The sequence below is a fragment of the Phyllostomus discolor genome, chromosome 7 (assembly GCF_004126475.2).
Source record: "Phyllostomus discolor isolate MPI-MPIP mPhyDis1 chromosome 7, mPhyDis1.pri.v3, whole genome shotgun sequence".
NCBI classification, from domain to species: domain Eukaryota; kingdom Metazoa; phylum Chordata; class Mammalia; order Chiroptera; family Phyllostomidae; genus Phyllostomus; species Phyllostomus discolor.
The window spans coordinates 120,734,439-120,752,984 of NC_040909.2; the positions used below are offsets into that span (position 1 = coordinate 120,734,439).

Here is an 18,546-nt window from a genome sequence, read left to right on the forward strand (position 1 = left end):
TTATCTCTAATTTTCACTCTATTACATTCTTTTTAGTTAACCATATTCATTGTTTTTACTTTGCCTTTGATTATACATGGATGACTTTTTTCCTATCTTCTCTATCAGATTTCTCTGCTTAATCCTACACCCTATGCCCAATGCACACTGGTTCTCTCTACCTGATAGCCTGTAGGTACATTAAACACAGAATATCCAATATGTCCAAACCTCAACTCAAATTTGTTTCTTCTTTTGCATTCCTTCGTTGTTTGATTAGCACTATCATCCACCTGTATTCCCTAGCTAGAGATCTAAAATTCTTCTTCTCTTTTCTTCACTGCATACTTGTGTCCAATCCAATCCCAGACTCCACCTCGCTGACCCTCGTGGATATTTTTTAGCCCATCTCTTCTCTCTGTTCCTAAAAGCATATTTCTAGATCTGACCTTTGCATCTGCCTCCAGAATTACTGCTGTGGCTCCTTGTTTTCCATGCTTCTGGGTTCCGCCAATTCATCTCTCCCCTAGCAGAAGCATCTAATTATACGATGCTCACGTACAAAATCCTGCAGTTGTTCCACATCGCGCAAAAGATTATGCCTCAGCTCTAGCACAGATTTCATAATCTAATCCCTGTGACCTTTCCACTGGATTCTACCACTGCTCTAGACATAATTTACACTCAAATCCCACCAAGCTGCTTAGAGTTCCTGTTGCTTCCATGTGCTTGCCCATACAACTTGTTTTTCCTGAAACGCCTTTTGCCTTTCTGTATTTATATAGCTCTTAGTTATATTTCAAGATTCATTCTGCCTCTAGGAAGTTTCTTGGAAATTTCCAGTCTGGGCTCTGCTTAAACTGTCTCCAGTGCACTTTGGTATCCATAGTAACCTCTGCCTATCTCCATTATTTCCCTTATGATATTTTATTTAAATATTCCTTTCAGGTGTTGGAATTCATCACTAATCTGTGAGATTAAGATTGTGATTTATATGTTACTTTATCCCCAGGACTCAGCACATGCTGTACATTCCATACATGTTTGTGGAACTGGTAGTGACCCTTTGTATTGATTATGAAGATAGTTCAGATGACTACAGATGAATGTGCAAATCTAATTTGTACCTATGTGTTTTGATAAGAATAATAGCATATTTTGCCTTTGATACTTGCAAAATCAATGTGAATTTGAAAATAAATAGAAAAATATGTGTCATAATAGCAAGTATATGTAAGTATATATGCATAAAAGATAGAAATAATAGCAAAATGTTTCTTGTGTTTATTTTCATGTGTTTAAGTTGTGGGATTATGTGTAATGTGATGAGCACTCTTTGCTTCACTTTTTTCTTATTTTTCACAGGGAACACTGGAGTTTTTATTGTTATAAATTTTATACACATATGCACATTCATATATATATACTTATGTAGGTATATCCTTTCTCATAAAATATATAGAAAATATAGTACATACATTTTAAGCCTTTTACTGGATATATTTCATGACTATATTATATTTGGGTATAAGATCCTATAAATTCTTTTAATTCTATTATTTAAATTATTTATCAAGGTTTTTCTGATTTATTGATGTAATTGATTCTGAAAATCTACAAAAGCCATTGAAATAATCAAAAACATTATTTGACATTTATATATTTCAAACACTCAATGAGCAAAGAACATTTTCTTTGCCTTAAAAACACTCAACTTTAATACCATTTGAAAAATGCATATTTTTAATGCATCCAATGATACAGCATGAAGAATAAAATTCTCTTCAAGTCAAATAGATTTATCAATTAAATATTCAATTAGGTTCCATGAAATTCGGATATTGATAATTTTTTCTGAGTGTAGTTTCTTACGACACAGTTATACAGGCCACTATTGATAACTGTTTTACAATCTTCCTAATTATTCACCCCACTGCAATTTTATTTGTGTTTACTGTCTATCTCAGCAGCCCACCCACACTGATGTCTTTGTTATTTACCTTCATATTGAGTGCTGCTACTTTCCCTCTGGCAATGTCACAGTAATCTTCACACTGTCAATTTTGTGGGAATGCATTCTATTAACTCTCTTAAAGATGACGTCCTTCTGCTTAGCACTTGCCATAAGGCTGACTACTTCTACATGCAAGCAAAATGCTTTATGCTCCAGGGTCTGAGACACAGACTTATGGAGTTTCTAAAAAAGTTCAGGGTTTAATCTTTGGCGTAGTGTTTCCAATCATGGAGTTCTTTCTTATCAGTTGCAGAGGTCAAGCTTTCTGCAGCCTTAGCAATTTTTCAGACATTTTATTTTTAGGTTATTTTCTTCCTCAGAGAAGCTCCAATGCATATCTTTTCCTCAAGCTATCTTTTCCTACCAAAAATAATATGCAGCACCATAATCCACACAAAAACTTTCCACAATCAGCTCAATTTAAGTAAGATTTAGTGTTCAACTGTTTTTCCCCCCTAGAATTAGGACTTGCTAAAGTCTTGTCTACAAATGGAATTTTATAATAGCCAATCTCAAAATTCTTCCTTTGATTTTTATTTTAGTGATTACTAGAAATTCAGTAAAAAGCTGTTCAGTATTTTGGAATTCTAAACATAAAAACCTACAAGAGAGTCCTTCTGGTTATTCTACAAAGCAACACCCAATTAACGAAATCTAAGAATCGCAATGAACAAGAAGTTCTATATTAAGTCTGTGGTGTTCTGTCATTTTCTCTTTACACAAAGGTTCTCTTTATGAGACACTCAGTTAAATTCCATTCAGTTGGAATGCGGCATTGTAATTTAATGGCATTTTTTTAGGTTAACTGAGTAGTAAACAAACAAAAACTTCACTGTTCCAGTTTTTTTTTTCTTTACAAATATTTATGCTTGCTTCTATGAGTTTGTTATAATAAATATGAATTAATTAATTTTGATGACTTAGAATCTTGCAGTGGGACATGAAGAGGTATAAATGGAAGCAATAAAGTGCAGAGGGAGATATAGCTAAATAAGAAATGCTTCAAGCTATGCCCTTATTTTGTGCTTTATAAAAAAGTCTCTATAATAGGATTTTCCTTGGACACATGCCTCATTTTCCACAGAAGTCTAGAACTGTCTGCCCTCTCCCCGCCTGGTCTGAGCTATTGAATATGTTTTGTTTAGTGAATCAAGTGTTTTCGTTTTAAATACCAACATATAAAATACAAAAAAATGTGATGTGACAGTTCTGATTTTTTAGTTTCACTTCACTAGAAAGTAGCTGCACAAGAACAAGAAACTTCTGTTAAGTTTTACTAATAAATTCTCAATATTTAAGCCGGTACCTACAATATATTGAGTGACTAATAAATTTTGAGTTTGCAACTCCAGTGTAAAAAATTACAAAATGGGGTAAAATAAATCTAAATAATTGAGTCATTGAATTTGTTCACTGACTTGCCATTTAAGCTATTATCGTGTTTTAAAAATACCATAAAATGATTATTTAAAATGCATTTATGAGTGTGATTAAGTAAAAATATAAGGCTTTTTCTCTTAAATAGTATAAGAAATATACTATTTTGTCTGTGCTAAATGGCATAAGAAATACAGGGATGAACAAGCTATGGAATCTTCTCTCAGGTTGTTTACATTGGAGTGAGAAACAGAGTATGTGAAGAAATAAAACTTTGATGAAAATGTACATATACTGGTGAAAATGTATCATACATTTAAATGACACCAATTCTAAAACACTTAAGCTAAAAGGTTGGAGATTAAATTAGTTTAACATAAAATAATTAACAATGAGATTTTGAAACAAAGACTACATAGCAAGTTTTGCACTGTTTTTATTCCAAAGGTGGTATATCCCTCTAACTTTTTCTCAGGCCCAGTACAGCAGTGAAATACACTTTAATTTTCTGGAGTCTAACTTGGGGATTCAGGAACAGAGCATGGGGACTAAAGGCAGAGAGTTGGAGGCAAGAACAAAGCAGCTAAAACTCCTTAGATCATCAAACACAGAACTAATATTCTTTTAGAATACATAAATTGAATGAAAAAGTCAAAGCTTTGAAGCACAAGCTTAAGTTCCAATAAAATTTTTTTTCTTAGAAGGAATAACTATTACAGAGGCAAAATCAGTATGACCCATTTAAAATGTAGTCTAAACCACTGTTTAAATACTAAAAGCAGTGTATAACTGCATTTATATAGTAGATAAAGAAAGATCAGGATTTTTCAAGAGCTTTGTTTCTTAACTATTTTAAGGATCTTAGGACTACTGAGAACCTAATAAAATTGTGGACCTGTCCCTCAGAGGAAAATCATGATCATTTAAATAAAGGTCATGGTACATTTTTTGAAGGTTCATGGATCTCTGAAATCCTAGACTTTCATATTAGGACCTGTTCTTAATTAATGATACCAATGCCCATTTATAACCACTTTATCCTTATATAAAATTTTAATTGTTCTTTAATTCATACCTATACAGACTGGTGGGCTGGGCTGCCAGAAGTACCGATTTTCTACCTGAATGCAGGTTATTCTTTCTTCTCCTTGAAGTTCATATCCGGGGTCACATTGAAAGACAACAGTGTCCCCAGGTTCTCGGCCATCCCCATTTCGAGTTCCATTCATGGGAACACCTGGATCACGACACGCAGTGGCGACAGAACCTATTAAAAGACAGAAACACAACTTTAGTTTTGGAGGTACCAAATCAATTCCACAGTTCCAGACACTCAAGTTAGAACCTTCCACATACCTATGTGCTTCTAGAAAATTAAAAATCTTTCAGCCAATCTTTAATGCCCATACAATGCATATTTTAAAAATATATTAGTTAAGTAATTTGTGTGCTAAATTATTTCAAGAAAGGGTATGGCATTTCAGTAGCTAAATGGTACATTTACTCAGAATTATTAGATGCTCTGTGAAAGACACTGTGAAAAGTATGAAAAGAAAAATGCATGCTGGGACAACATGTCTGCATGGAATATATTCCACAAAGGATTTGTATCTAAATGTATATAAAGAACTCTTGAAACCCATCTATAAAAAATAAAAAAAGAAGTAGAAAAAATCTAATTACAAAATAAACAAAAGGAATTCAATGAAGAGGATTCCAGATGGCACATGAAAATGCATTCAACATCATTAGTCATTAGGGAAATACAAATTAAAACCACAATGAAATATCACTACATACCTAACAGAATGGCTAAAATAAAAAATTAGATAATACCAAATGCTGACAAGATTCTGGAGAAAACTAAACTACTTATCCATTGCTGGTGGGAATGTAAAATGGTACAGTCACTCTAAAAGGAAGTATGGCAGTTTCTTGCAAAGCTAAACATGTGCTTACCATACCACTCAATAACTGCACTCTTGCCCGTTCACCCCAGAGAAATAAAAACTATGTTCTCATAAAAACATGAACACAGATGTTCATAGCAGCTTTATTGGCACTAGTTGAAAACTAGGAATGACCCCAAAAGCCTTTCAAAAAGTGACTAATTAAACTGTGGCAATTCATATGACAGAAAATTACTCAGCAATAAAAAAGAATGATATACACATGGCAACTTAAATGGTTCTGAAGGAAATTCTGCTGTTAGAACATACACCAAAAGGTTATGCACTGTTTGACTAAATCTATGTAACATTCTCGAAGTGACAAAATCATGAAGATGGAAAACAGGTTAGGAGTTACCAGGTGTTTGGGGCTTGAAGATGGAAGGAGGTGACTGTGTTTATAAAAGTAACATGAGGGGTTCTTGTTTTTTTTTTTTTTAATTTTATTTTAATCATTGTTCAAGTACAGTTTTCTCCCTTTTACTCCCATTCCAGCCCACCCACCCAACCCTTCCCACTTCCCTCCCATTACCACCTTCCCCCTAGCTTTTGTCCATGTGTCCTTTAAATTTGTTCCTATAAACCCTTCCCATTCTTCCCTGAAATTCCCTCTTCTCTCATGAGGGGTTCTTGCGATGATCTGCACTGCATTTTGATGTATTGGCAGTTGTCATACAAATCTACATAGAGCTAAATCAACACCCACATGTATATTTAAAACTAGTAAACTCTAAATAAGATCAATGGATTGTAGGTCCATTTTCTGGTTGTGACATTGTGCTATAGTTGTGTAAGAACTGTTATTGGGGTAAACTGGGTAAAAAAGTACATAGGATCTGTCTTTATTATTTCTTACAACTGCAGGTAAATCTAAAATGATCTAAAAATAAAAACTTTAAGCACATCAGTAGAGGAGAATAGTATGAAACCCTGGGAAAGTAACATTTTTCTATGCACAGTATATGGCACATTTAATAATAGAATTAACTCCAATTATGTAGGTTAATGGAAAGTATTATTTTGAATTATCACAAAGTACATTTACCCTAAAGCATATGCCAATTAAGTATCAAGACAAAGAAGCTATTAAAACATCCATTTAAGCCATTATTAAATTATATTCACAAATGTAGGATTCAGCACTTCTACAAATTATTTGATGAGGTGCATATTAAAGTAATGAGACAAATTGCTGGTTTACAGACACATAACTGATATTCACTCATTCATTCACTCGCTAACAATATATTCCAGGTATTGTGCTAGGTGCTAGACATACAAACAAGAAATGAGCAGATGCAAATAGAGCTGCACAGATATCAAATTGTTTTGTATAGTGGTGGTACTAACAGATTCTACTGGATACATTCCTAGTAAGTGAGTAAGAAGGTAGGTAGACATATAGATAGATAGATAGATCAAATGATTAATCAATGTGTTAATCCATCCATAACATTTATTTTAACTTATCTCTCTAATACATGTAACAAAAGAGAAACCAGAGAATCTGTACACAGCATTGTAATATCCTGACTCTCAAAGTTGTGTGACAACTAAAAGAACTTTATAAATTTAAAATTTAGCAAAAAGTGTATATTGATGGTATGTATAAAAGCAGCAATGACAGCAAAAAGTAGTTGTATATACATTATATACATACATACACACACACATTTTGTTTACAACTTTGGAAGAATAAAAGTGTTTATTTTTTTCTAAGGGTTGTATTTTTTAAAAGGGTTACAAATGTAGACTTAAATGTCATTTTTCCAATCACTTAAATAAAGCAAAATTTATTAAATCGAGACTCTTATAATTTTGCTTCATTTTAGTGATTCTGAGCGATGGCCTAAAATAGGGACTTTACATGTATACTTCTTTTAATTATTTTACCAAACCTATGGGTCCAGTGTCACTATTATCCTCATTTTAAAAGTGAGAAAACCAAGGTCTAGGAGAACTAACCTGTCCAATACTGCAACTAAAGAGTCCAGACCATGATCTGAATTGCCTGATTTCAAAAACCAGATCCTTAAATGTTACACTAGACCACCCTGTCCTCTTCTGGTTGTAATTGTCCCAGAGATGCAGTTTCTCCTCTCAGTTAAAGTGAAATGATAAACCACAGAAACAAATTATGAGAAAAGGTGGAGAGTATATCCATAAGTAAAAAAGCAACAGGGAGCCTATATCTGAATCCTCTTCAAAAATATTTAAATCTATCTTTATGTAAGTAATGTATTTTTGGGATATGTGTTTTCAATTGTTCATGTGATTAAAATTGAACTCATACTAGAGAATATCAAGGGTACAGGGGCAGGGTCTTGATTCTGATCCCCACATTGATTTGTTCTGTACAACTATCTATGACCTTTAGGGAGCAACCACCATGCACACAGAGTCTGGGCAATCACAACCTTTCAATACTGATAGTTTTTGTAAACTGTTTTGGTGATAAACTCCTTCATTAACGTTTTCCTTGAAGTGCTCTAGGGCAGTTTCCACCAAAACTAAAACTTACCTATAGACTGGTTTTGCAATATGTAAGTGGAAAGCGATATTCTACAAGACCTTTATTTAAAATGCTTTTATTGGAAAGAGGTGACATAAATGTGAAATGTGCTATTGCTTTTAAATTGAAAAGTAGAAACAACAAAAAATTATGAGAAAACCTCATTTTTTTTGAGGCTTCCCATGTGCTGGATTCTGTGTGTGCAAGAAGTTTTAATCTTAAAAATCACATTCTCAAGAGTAAAAATGTACATATAACAATGTTATAAACACATATAGAAATTAAAGCAGTTGCTATAATCCTATCCTAGCTGAATTTAAGGGGGAAAATGTTGTTGCTCTATTGTCAGATTTACTGTGCTTAATGATTTAAAGTGGAACCAAGTAGCTATAATAAGATAATGTATAATATGTGAAGTAGCAAGCTAATATATGTGAAAACATTCATTTGCTTTTGGGTCTGTTTGACCCAAAGAAAGAAGTGGTTAGTAACTATTGTTTCTTTTTCTCTTAATTAACTAACAAATTAGTAGTAAGATTTGAAGGCACTATAGAAAATGACGGGGTTTAATGAAAGACTAAAGAAGTTTTTTCCTTTTGCAATTACTTGAGTTCTAAAACCAATTAGTTAAACACACACAGGAACAATTACTTCATGTAAACACTATTGTCTTATTTTCTTATGGAAAGTTTGAATACCATAATGGTTACATTCCGTGTTTGTGGGTAGACAAAATTATAATAATTTTAGTGTCAATCATTCTTGTTCTTTGTATCAGATAGGATGTGTAACCTTTGAAAAAAAAAATAGATAACCATTTAGAGAGCCATGCTATCTCTCCTTGAGAATTTGGAGTGAAAATAATCTTACATACTCATATAGATGATTAAAAACAATACATGATGTTGGAATTTAATAAAGTACTAGTCACATGTCTTAAAATAGATTAATAATTTTATTCAATACTTATTTTTCACTTTTGAGGAACACCTAATTCTTAAAATATATAATTCTTATTTGTATTTTTTGTGTTATATATGTTTTCAAGTAGATGTTTGATCATCTCTATTTTCTCCTGTTCTAAAATAAGACATAGGGTGTTTTTTATAAAATGAAGACTTCTTTGGTAAGTAAGCATTTTATTTTATCAACTACTTTAAACATAATAAAAAGTATATGTCAAAAATATATTTATCACTGACAGAAAATTATTATTTATTTTCTTAATTTCTTCAGTTCAAATTGCTTCTAATTTAATTCATGAAATAAATATCTGCATTTGTTCTTTTAGGTTTAAATATGCTGTTCATTTCTGCATTTTCTAGACATAAATATGTGCAATGAGCAGAAACTCCAACAAAGATAAGGGGTCTTAACAACCTTGTTGTCTTGCCTATAATAAAACCATACAGAGAACATTCTGGAAAATGCATCTACTAGGCTTACATGCTATAGCATTCAAATATAGCTTGAATTTAACTTACAAAACCTTATGTTGTTGATAATAAAAGATAACATTTTTTCCTTCTTTCCTTCCTCTCAAAATAGGAATTATCAAGTGTCTAGTCTTTACATAACTGTAGATAGTATTCCTTATACCAGCTGATTACTCAATAGAAATGATAATAGTCATAGGGAAAGATATATAGGTAGAAGAGTTTATGAGTAGTTAATACTATTATATATAATATTTATTGAGCACTATCTTAAAAAATCACTATGCTGTGAGCTGTGTCTAAGTCTATTCACAAGAAGTGGGGCTACTATTATTATCATATTTTTTTCAGTGAGAAAATTGAAGCATAAAGGGTATAAAAAACTTACCCAACATCACATACTTACCTAGGCAGTTAAAGTGGGAATGCAGACATGAGACCTTATCAAAGGGATATTTCTTAAGTAGAAGTGATAGACACTTCCTAATAAAATGTGCTTAAAGTGTGGCCTATATAAACTCAAATGATATGAATACTTAATCTCAGTAATACAAAGCTCAAATAATGTGATTAGTTAAATTAAAATTTCTAAAATGTTATTAATCTTTAAATGTCATTTTAAAATCAAAAGACCAAATCTCTATCTGCCTATCATTCTATTGGAGTAATCTAAAAACCTGCACAATGTTTAACTTTAAGTGTAATTAATCACTCTTTTTACTAAAAGAATGGCATAGATATCAATTTTATAGTCTTATCTACAGGAATGCATTAGTATACATTGCATCAAACTAAAAAAACTGTGTATCTAAGAAAGAGATACAAGGTACTTGTTAAACATGAAGGAAAGTTCATTTAGAATAGATACCAATAAAATAGTTATAATAATGATGACTCTGTTGAGAGCATATAGTATGTAAAATATTTCTCTGGAAGCTAAGTTTATACTATTAAGCTAAAACAAACAATATTTATAAAGTATTATTTATAACAAAATGAGTTTTATATCTGGTTACTAGGACAAGTTTAAAGAAAAGGGGTGGTGCTTGTGCCAGACCCTGTGTATAAGCATCTCTCTCAGCATACATTAGAAAACAATTTATGCTTTAGTTGGGAAAGTTTATATAAATGCTACCTAAATGTATTTTTTTTTAAATTGCCCTCAGTCTTCACCAATGATCTCAGTTCACTGAGTTAATTGCAGTCATTAAATAATGTGATTTTATCAAAACAAGCTTTGTCCTTTAAATTGTCTTAAGATGTAAGAAAATGAGAAAATCTCCCACAACAATTAAAAATAGCTCATTAAATAAATATTTGTAAAATAATGAATGGATAAAGGAATAAAAGTATAATTTATTATTTCAGTGTATGCCAAAAACTTATTTCTGTTTCAATTATTTTCTGACACTGGGAAATATTTATTCCAAGTATGTGGTAAGAACATTAATATTACATTTTAATTTGTTTTAATCTATCTGGATAACCTGAGGATGTTTCCAGAACAAAAGAGTACCAAGAATTACAAGATATGACTGAGTTTTCATCATTGTTACAACTCACTGATATTATAAATATATTTCTAAATTTTCATTTTATATTTGCTTTCATCTAATAGAGTGTAATTCAATTGGACATATGCACTTTACCTAATACAGATTTTACAGTCCTAATGAGTGCATGTATAGGTTTCAATAAAATTATACATGATAGGTGAACTATTTTTCAGTGATGGAGCCTACATTACTATCTTGGTGACCCTAGACAAATTAACATTCCAGTTTTCTTACTGAGTCACTTTGTATAGCAGATAATAAATGCACTAAAATCTCTCAATATGTTCTCATGGGTCCCTCCTGTTCAGAAAGTTGACTCTTGTATAAACTTTTTTATCTCAAGACCTTTCATAAAAGATAAATCTTGAATTTCATACTGTTAAATAAGTACTGTTATCAAAAGCAGGAGACACTAGATTTTAGTCTCCAGTGCAGTAAGAAAGGGAGATTAAGTAGGTTGTAGACATTCTCTGAATTTTAGCTGCCTTGTCTATAAAATTGGCAGAGCAATATTTTACCTGCCTGTTTTAGTACCAGATAAAATCTCAAAATTTCACCGTAACAACATTGCATCATTTTAAGGAAATATCAATTCTGAAATGAATTTTTAAAGATGAGTAGATTTTATTGTACTTTTCACTGTGTAGTTTATCTAAAGATAAAGCCATTTTATGTATTTTTGTAATATCAGGAGAGTTCAGAAGAGTCGTAGTTCAAATGTGATATCCATAAGGTCTTACATTCCTCTCTTCCAGTTTTATTGTCGTATATTGTTGTATTGATTAAGAAATGACACTATATTCTTCACTTCACTGTCTGTAAGGAAATAAAGTTGGGTAACAGGAATGTTTAACCTGGAAGGAAGTTCCATCCAGAGTCAAATCAATCAGAACATATTTGAAATGCAGATGGTAACCTAGAGGTGGATTTCACCCTGGAGAATTTTGACCTTGATTGAGCCCTTGCTTTGTACAAGATCCATCAATTTTATAAAGAATGTTCAACATCATTATTAGGTCTATGCTCTGCCAACTACTCAGCAACGTGGCTATCTTTAGAATTTCATTATGTTTCTAAGGATGTACCTAATGATATGGCAAGTCAGGTTATAGTAGATGGCAGTGTGACAGAGTCATTCCCATGGGGGAAACGAAGTGGCTTAATGCATGGGATGCAAAAGAAACCTCAAAGTCAGTGTTGTAATATATTTATAAGTATACAGAAATCCCATTCAAAAATATATTTATTCATTTAACTCAACAGAAATTGTTGTGTACTCACAGTGAGCTAGATATTTTGCTTAAGACTGGAGATGTATTTTAGTAAGAGAAAACACCTCCCTATATTCCTTGATTATTATGCTCCAAAAGTGGAGACAAGTGGGGGTAAAATTACGGGTATAGTTTTTGTGAAATCAAAAGGCATGTTAGGTTGAAGTCTATCAAAATTACCTATACAGGAAACTGATTTCATATCTAAAGGTTATAAAAGGTAATACACATAAAGGTCTAATTTGAGATAGAATTATTATATTTGGGGATCACCAGAATTAATGGACAAAAATCAAAGAAAAACCACACAAATTTCTTTTACGCTATTTCTCATAGGCAGTACATATACAGCATTAGTATGCTTTTAGTTTTACATTATTATTTTTTTATCCAATCAGATTATTTTACATTTACTAAGTATTAAGAACCAGGTGCAGGGCAAAGTTCTGTGGAAAAAAATATCAACATTATAACATCCTTGACCTTCAAAGGAACACAACCTAAGAGGAGCCGCGGATGTGTACATGGCTTTCATATAATAAAATGGGTATTAAAATCAGGTCACTTTTTGCCATTCAAAATGAAAAATTCTGGGAATGAAACAGGAAGCTAAAAATAATTTAAATAATGTCAAAATATGTAACTACTAACAGAACTGTTATGTTAATGATGAACATTTCAAAATAGTTATTCATACAAAAGCTATTTTAAAAATAAAATAATTTCTTTAAAAATGCCATATACCTGTGCAAAAGAAACACATTCTTTATATAAATTATCTAAACATTAAGAATAATGGAAGCAGAACAATCATTTGCAGTACATCCGTATTTTTAAATATGTTTCTTAGTCATATTCAATGCATTTTTACTTTTTATGAACAATTTTTTCCAAATTCTTACTTTCATTAGTATTGCTATAAGAGTTTTTAAATTGTTGATATGTTCAACAGATGTCTCCATAGGCAATACTATTTTGAATTAAGAAAGGTTTTTTTCTATAGGTGCTGAGGTACCTGCTAAATTTTTGGCTAATTTTTTTTAATGATGGAAAATTATAATTAGATTGATTCAAAAACAATGTATATACACTTCAGTTTAACTATTTTCATAGAAACTGAATGTGTATTTTTCAGAATACCTTTCTTTGACAAATTTTTATTTCGTGGCAATCAGTGACTTTAAGATTTACAGTGACAATAGTTCTAGTCAACATTTTATACTTACATAGCAGCCTTCAACATAATAGCAATTTTGTAACTATCAATTCTTAATCCTTTCACTTTCTTCACCCAGACCCAAACCCCCTCCCCTCTGGCAACCTCAGTGTATTTTCTGTATCTATGAGTCTGTTTCTGTTTTGTTTGTACACATGAATTCATACGGCATTTGTTGCTGACTTATTTCACTTAGTATAATATCCTCTAAGTCCATTAATTTTGTCACAAATGGCAAGATCTCATTCTTTTAACAGCCAAGTAATATTCGTTGTATACGTACCACACTTTTTATCCAATTATCTATTGATGAGCACTTGGGTTGCTTCCATGGCTGTGGACTTCTGAATCATCTGAATAGTTTCCATGGAGGAATGTTCAAGCTTAATGCACAATCAGTCATTTTTAATGCAATCACCACACAGTACACATGCTCACTCTGTGGGATCTACTGCCCCTCACTGACTAGTACAGTGAAGTCATCATTGTTCACACACGCGCATTCCAGTCCACTCTCCTTGGCTGCCAGGTTACACTGATGTTATGTAACCACGCTCATTGTTTTAACAATGGCCAAACTTTTTCCAGACAGATCTCATATATCTTTTTGAATTATTGTTATGGATTTCTTTATATATATAAAGAAAACTGCTGGATATTAAGGTATTTTATTTATTATTATTATTATTTTTTACTTTTTGAGGAACCTCCATAATGTTTTCCACACTGGTTGCAGCAATTTGCAATCCCACCAGCAATGCATGAGGGTTCCCTTTTCTCCATATTCTCACCACCACTTGTTGTTTGTCGATTTATTGATGACAACCATTCTGACAGGTGCAAGGTGATATCACATTGGGTTTTTAATTTGCATTTTTCTGATGATTAGTGACATCAGATTGTTTTCAGTTTTTTGGTTTTCAGTTGTATGAGATTTTTATAAATTTTGAGAATTAACCCCTTATGGGATATATCATTGAAAAATATCTTCTTCCATTTGGTAGGTTGTCTTGTTTTGTTGATGGTTTCATTTTTTTTTGCAAATACTTTTAGTTTGATGTAGTCTCATGTGTTTATTTTTTCCCTTGTCCAAAAAGATATATCAGAAAAAAATATTGCTAAGAGACATGTCAGAAATTTTATTGCCTATGTTTTTTTTCAAGGAATTTTGTGGTTTCAAGTCTTACAGTTAAGTCTTTAATCCATTTTGAGTTTATTCTTGTATATAGTATAAGAAGGTGGTCTACTTTCATTTTATTTGCATGTACCTGATCAATTTTGTCAGCACCATTTATTTGATAGACCATCTTTACCCCACTGTAGGTTCTTGCCTCTTTTGTCAAGTATTAATTGAGCATATAGGTATGAGTTTATTTCTGGGCTCCCTATTCTGTTCCATTGATCTATGTATCTGTTTTTATGCCAGTACTATATTTTTATGATTACTATAGCTTTATATTATAGTCTGGTATCAGGTGACATAATACCTCCAATTTTATTCTTCTTTCTCAAGATTCCCCAAGGCTACTCATGGTCTTTGGTGGTCCCCTATACATTTTTATTTACTGATTTATTTTGTCTAACTGCTATGGATAAGATTTCCAGTACACTGTGGAAGAAAAGTGGTGAAAATGGACAATATTTCTTGAAAAAATATGTCATGTGTCCCTTGCCTCATCTTAAAAAGTTAGTATATAACTGTCTGCTTAAAGTTAAAAAATATACACTGTGGTATTAGCATACATAGATATGAAATAAATGAAAACAATACCCTAAACACAGAAAGGGGAATTGGAAATAATGTGAGGCTCTTACATTATATGATAGATGGTATAATATCACTTGGCTATATGTTTTAATAAGTGAAAAAATGCATGTTACAAATAATAGAGTGAGTGCCAAAAAATGATAGCTAACAAGTTAATAGAGGAGCACAAAATGATAGTAAAAATAGAAACACAAAACAGGTGGATCCCATAAAAATATACAATAATAAGTTAGACAAACTCAACCACATAAATGATTACATTCAATGTAGATTTTCTAATTATTCAAAAGTGTATAAAAGGGAGAGATTTTCAGACTGTAGAGAAAATTAAGACATAGCGATGTGCTATCTACTAGTTAATCTAAAGAGCTATTCTAAATATTTTCTTAAAATTTGTAGGCAATTTGTTCACAACACAAGAATACCAAATATCAATATCTTAAAATTTAATACACTATTACATTTAAATTTCCAACCTCTCATGTCTTAATATAATACATACAACCTCCTCAATCAAAATATTTCATGTCATATAAGGTCAACAAATTATCAGCAAAAAGCTGGCCTATTACTATGAATTTTGTGATGTTAAGGATAAATGCAATACCAGAGAGTACTTTTATTTAGGAAGTAATTCCACTGAAAAGAATATGGCTACTGAAGACAGCTACTTTAATATAATTAAGGCACTTAATATATTGAGTGTTTAAAAATGACAAAGCTAAAGTTAATACTTTATCGTGGCTCCAAATCACCATTTAATTATGCTTCATATTTTATAATATAAAGTCACCCCCGCCATAGCCTCCTGAATGCTATAACACGACATACGAAATAACACTCTCATTATGTCAGTATCATACTCACTTTCTGGTTGTGCCAAAAAGTGCCCAATCCACATGAGTTCCCCTATAAAACATGTTTTTACCAGTTATCTAATTATGTTTTATTGAAATGGAATCATGTGGCACTCCCTGCTTTCTAAAAAATGTATTTCTGGAGGTACTAAAATACTTTGATTTACAAACAGTGATTAAAAAAATTATTCTAGGTTCTTTCCTGCTACATTTTTGGCCTTAGTTTTAACTTCTGCAAGGATCAGTTTGTCTGACATCCCTGGGGACCTCTGCTTGGAATCTCCTCAAGAGACCCTGCAATGGACTGACCTTCTTTTTGGACATCTTAGGGGAATTAGCTTTCTTTTTCTTCTCTTCTCTTTTCTTTTTTTTTTTTTTGGTACACAAAAGTGATTTTAACTTTTTTTTTTATTATTATTTTTCTATTACAGTTGTCCCAACTCCTCCCCGTGCTTTCCCCTGTCCTGCCCACCCCTCCCTCCCTTGTTTAGTAAATAATCATTCGCTAGGCCTGTACTCTCAAAAAGTCCTCTGCTGCCATAAATATTTCTGGAAAAGATGAGGAAACAGAAAGGAATAATCAGTTTTTATCCTTCAAATTTAACCATGTATTATAATTAATCAGAGCACTGCAAACAAACCTCACACGCTACTAGGTGAGATCAAGTAGAAAGTAGAGAGCTAAGAAATCCGCTTCGGCTAATTTAGCAGAACTATTATTAATGATACTTTACTTTTTAAAAAAATGCCAAGTGCAGGGCAAACAGCAACCAGTCAGGGTGCTGGGAAAATGGACATAAGCCAGGACTGTCCAGGACAAACCGGACATGTGGCCAGCCTAAAAGAATACGCACACAGTGTCACAGCAGTGCGGATATGAAAGCGTCCAATTAGGAGTTCGTCAGTACTAGAGGTGCTCGCCCTGGGCCTTGGAAAATGACTAAAAGTTCACAGAATCTGATGTGGACATACATGCTCCAGGAACAAGGAGAGGGTTTGCGAGAGAAGCAGAAATGTGACTGCCGTGCAGTTAGTGACTGGCTGTGCCAGCGAAGTGTGAGGGATGAAGCTGGCAGGTAGTTGGGACACAAAGTGCAAAGGCTGTAAGTGTAACCCCAGTGTTTTGAACTTATGACTCTGTGGCCATTAAAGAGTTTTAAACAGAGGAGTGATGTCTGAATTGTAGTTTTAAAATATCAGTCAGGTGGAACTGTGGGGAAAAGCCTGGCTGGAGGGATAATGAAGTAAGAGGCTAGCTGACTGTGACAGCAATGCAGGCAGTAATGATGAGGGTGAGAAAACAGGCGTGGGTGCTATGCCGGCCTTTGAGGCTGGGAGGCATCAACCTCTCATGGCTAAAGGGGTCCATTTCCTTGAGAACTTTAAACAGCATACACTTATGTAGGCCTTCGTATTTAATATTACCCAGCGGGGGCAGATTCTTAACAGAGAGGTCAAAGACTGAAGAGCACAGAAAGTGCTCTGTCAAAATCCACTATTCTGTGGGCAAGTGACAGCGTGATACTCAAAGATGCCCTCCCTGTGGAACTGAAGTGAGACAAGCAGATTACAGTTTAAGCAAGGGATATAGTGGCTGACTGCTGAGAGCCAAGGACATAGGACAACATGAGATGCAATGTCAGACTCAAGTAGCTCTGATTAAGCAACAGTGCCTGCGGACTATAGCACCAAGCAGCATAATGACAGACCCCACGCAGAATGAATAGATCGTGAAATAGGAGGCATGAGGCTGCTTGTACTGGCTTGATGATGATTACAAAGTTGTTACATGACCTACATTTCGGTTCCATTCACTTTGCTCCAACTTCAGTGAAATATATTTTGTGGGTTGCGTTCTGTTGTTGAAGACTGAGCTGCTACTATACTTTGACTCTTTCTTATTTTTATTTATTATTTGACATTCAATAAACCACAGCTTTTTGCTCAAAGGAGGGATGCACATTGTGTGTGGGGGGAGAGTAGGGATACAATAAAAGTCTGACAACTAGTGGGGGAGAAATGGAACAACTGTACTTGAACAACAATAAAAAATAAAAATAATAAAATGACACATCCTGCTTCAGCCATAACTGTTACTTTATGCCTATTGTCCAGTTTAACTTTTAATAATTTCTGCTTTTACTCTCAAAACATACTTTAATCAGTAAATTAAACTATCCCTGAATATATATTTGGGGAGCAAAGATCATATAATTCAAACATCTTTGGGACAATGCATTGATAAACCATTTATTCTCATCTTCATTTGGAAAAATCACAGCTGGTGCCTGGGGCATGGCCTGGAATATGTCTAGTAAAGAAGGTCAGAAAGTGTCTTATAAAGAGAGGTCTTGGTGCTGCATCTGTAAGAGTAGGACTGTAGTGGAAAGGAACAGAACAACATCTGAGGTGAAAGAAGGTTTAGAGGCAGAAGTCAGCACAGCATTTTTGGGGTGGCCATGTGTTATGAAACCAAGATACACCTCCGTGAAAGGGGAGGTGCAACTGAGAAGTAATTAGTGATAGACACGTTTAATATCCGGCCCTTACTAGACTCTCCTCAAAGGAATGAACGAACAAATGAATAGATGGGTAGCGTGAGATAATGTAT

General features: G+C 33.0%; 1 protein-coding gene across 1 annotated transcript in view; it reads right to left on the reverse strand.

The window, feature by feature from the left end:
• The window catches only part of CSMD3 (CUB and Sushi multiple domains 3), an 893,237-nt gene that overhangs the window by 237,149 nt on the left and 637,542 nt on the right, over window positions 1–18,546 (reverse strand). The window contains 1 exon segment of the mRNA XM_028533680.2: window positions 4,446–4,637. Within this exon segment, the coding sequence (XP_028389481.1) occupies window positions 4,446–4,637 (192 nt within the window).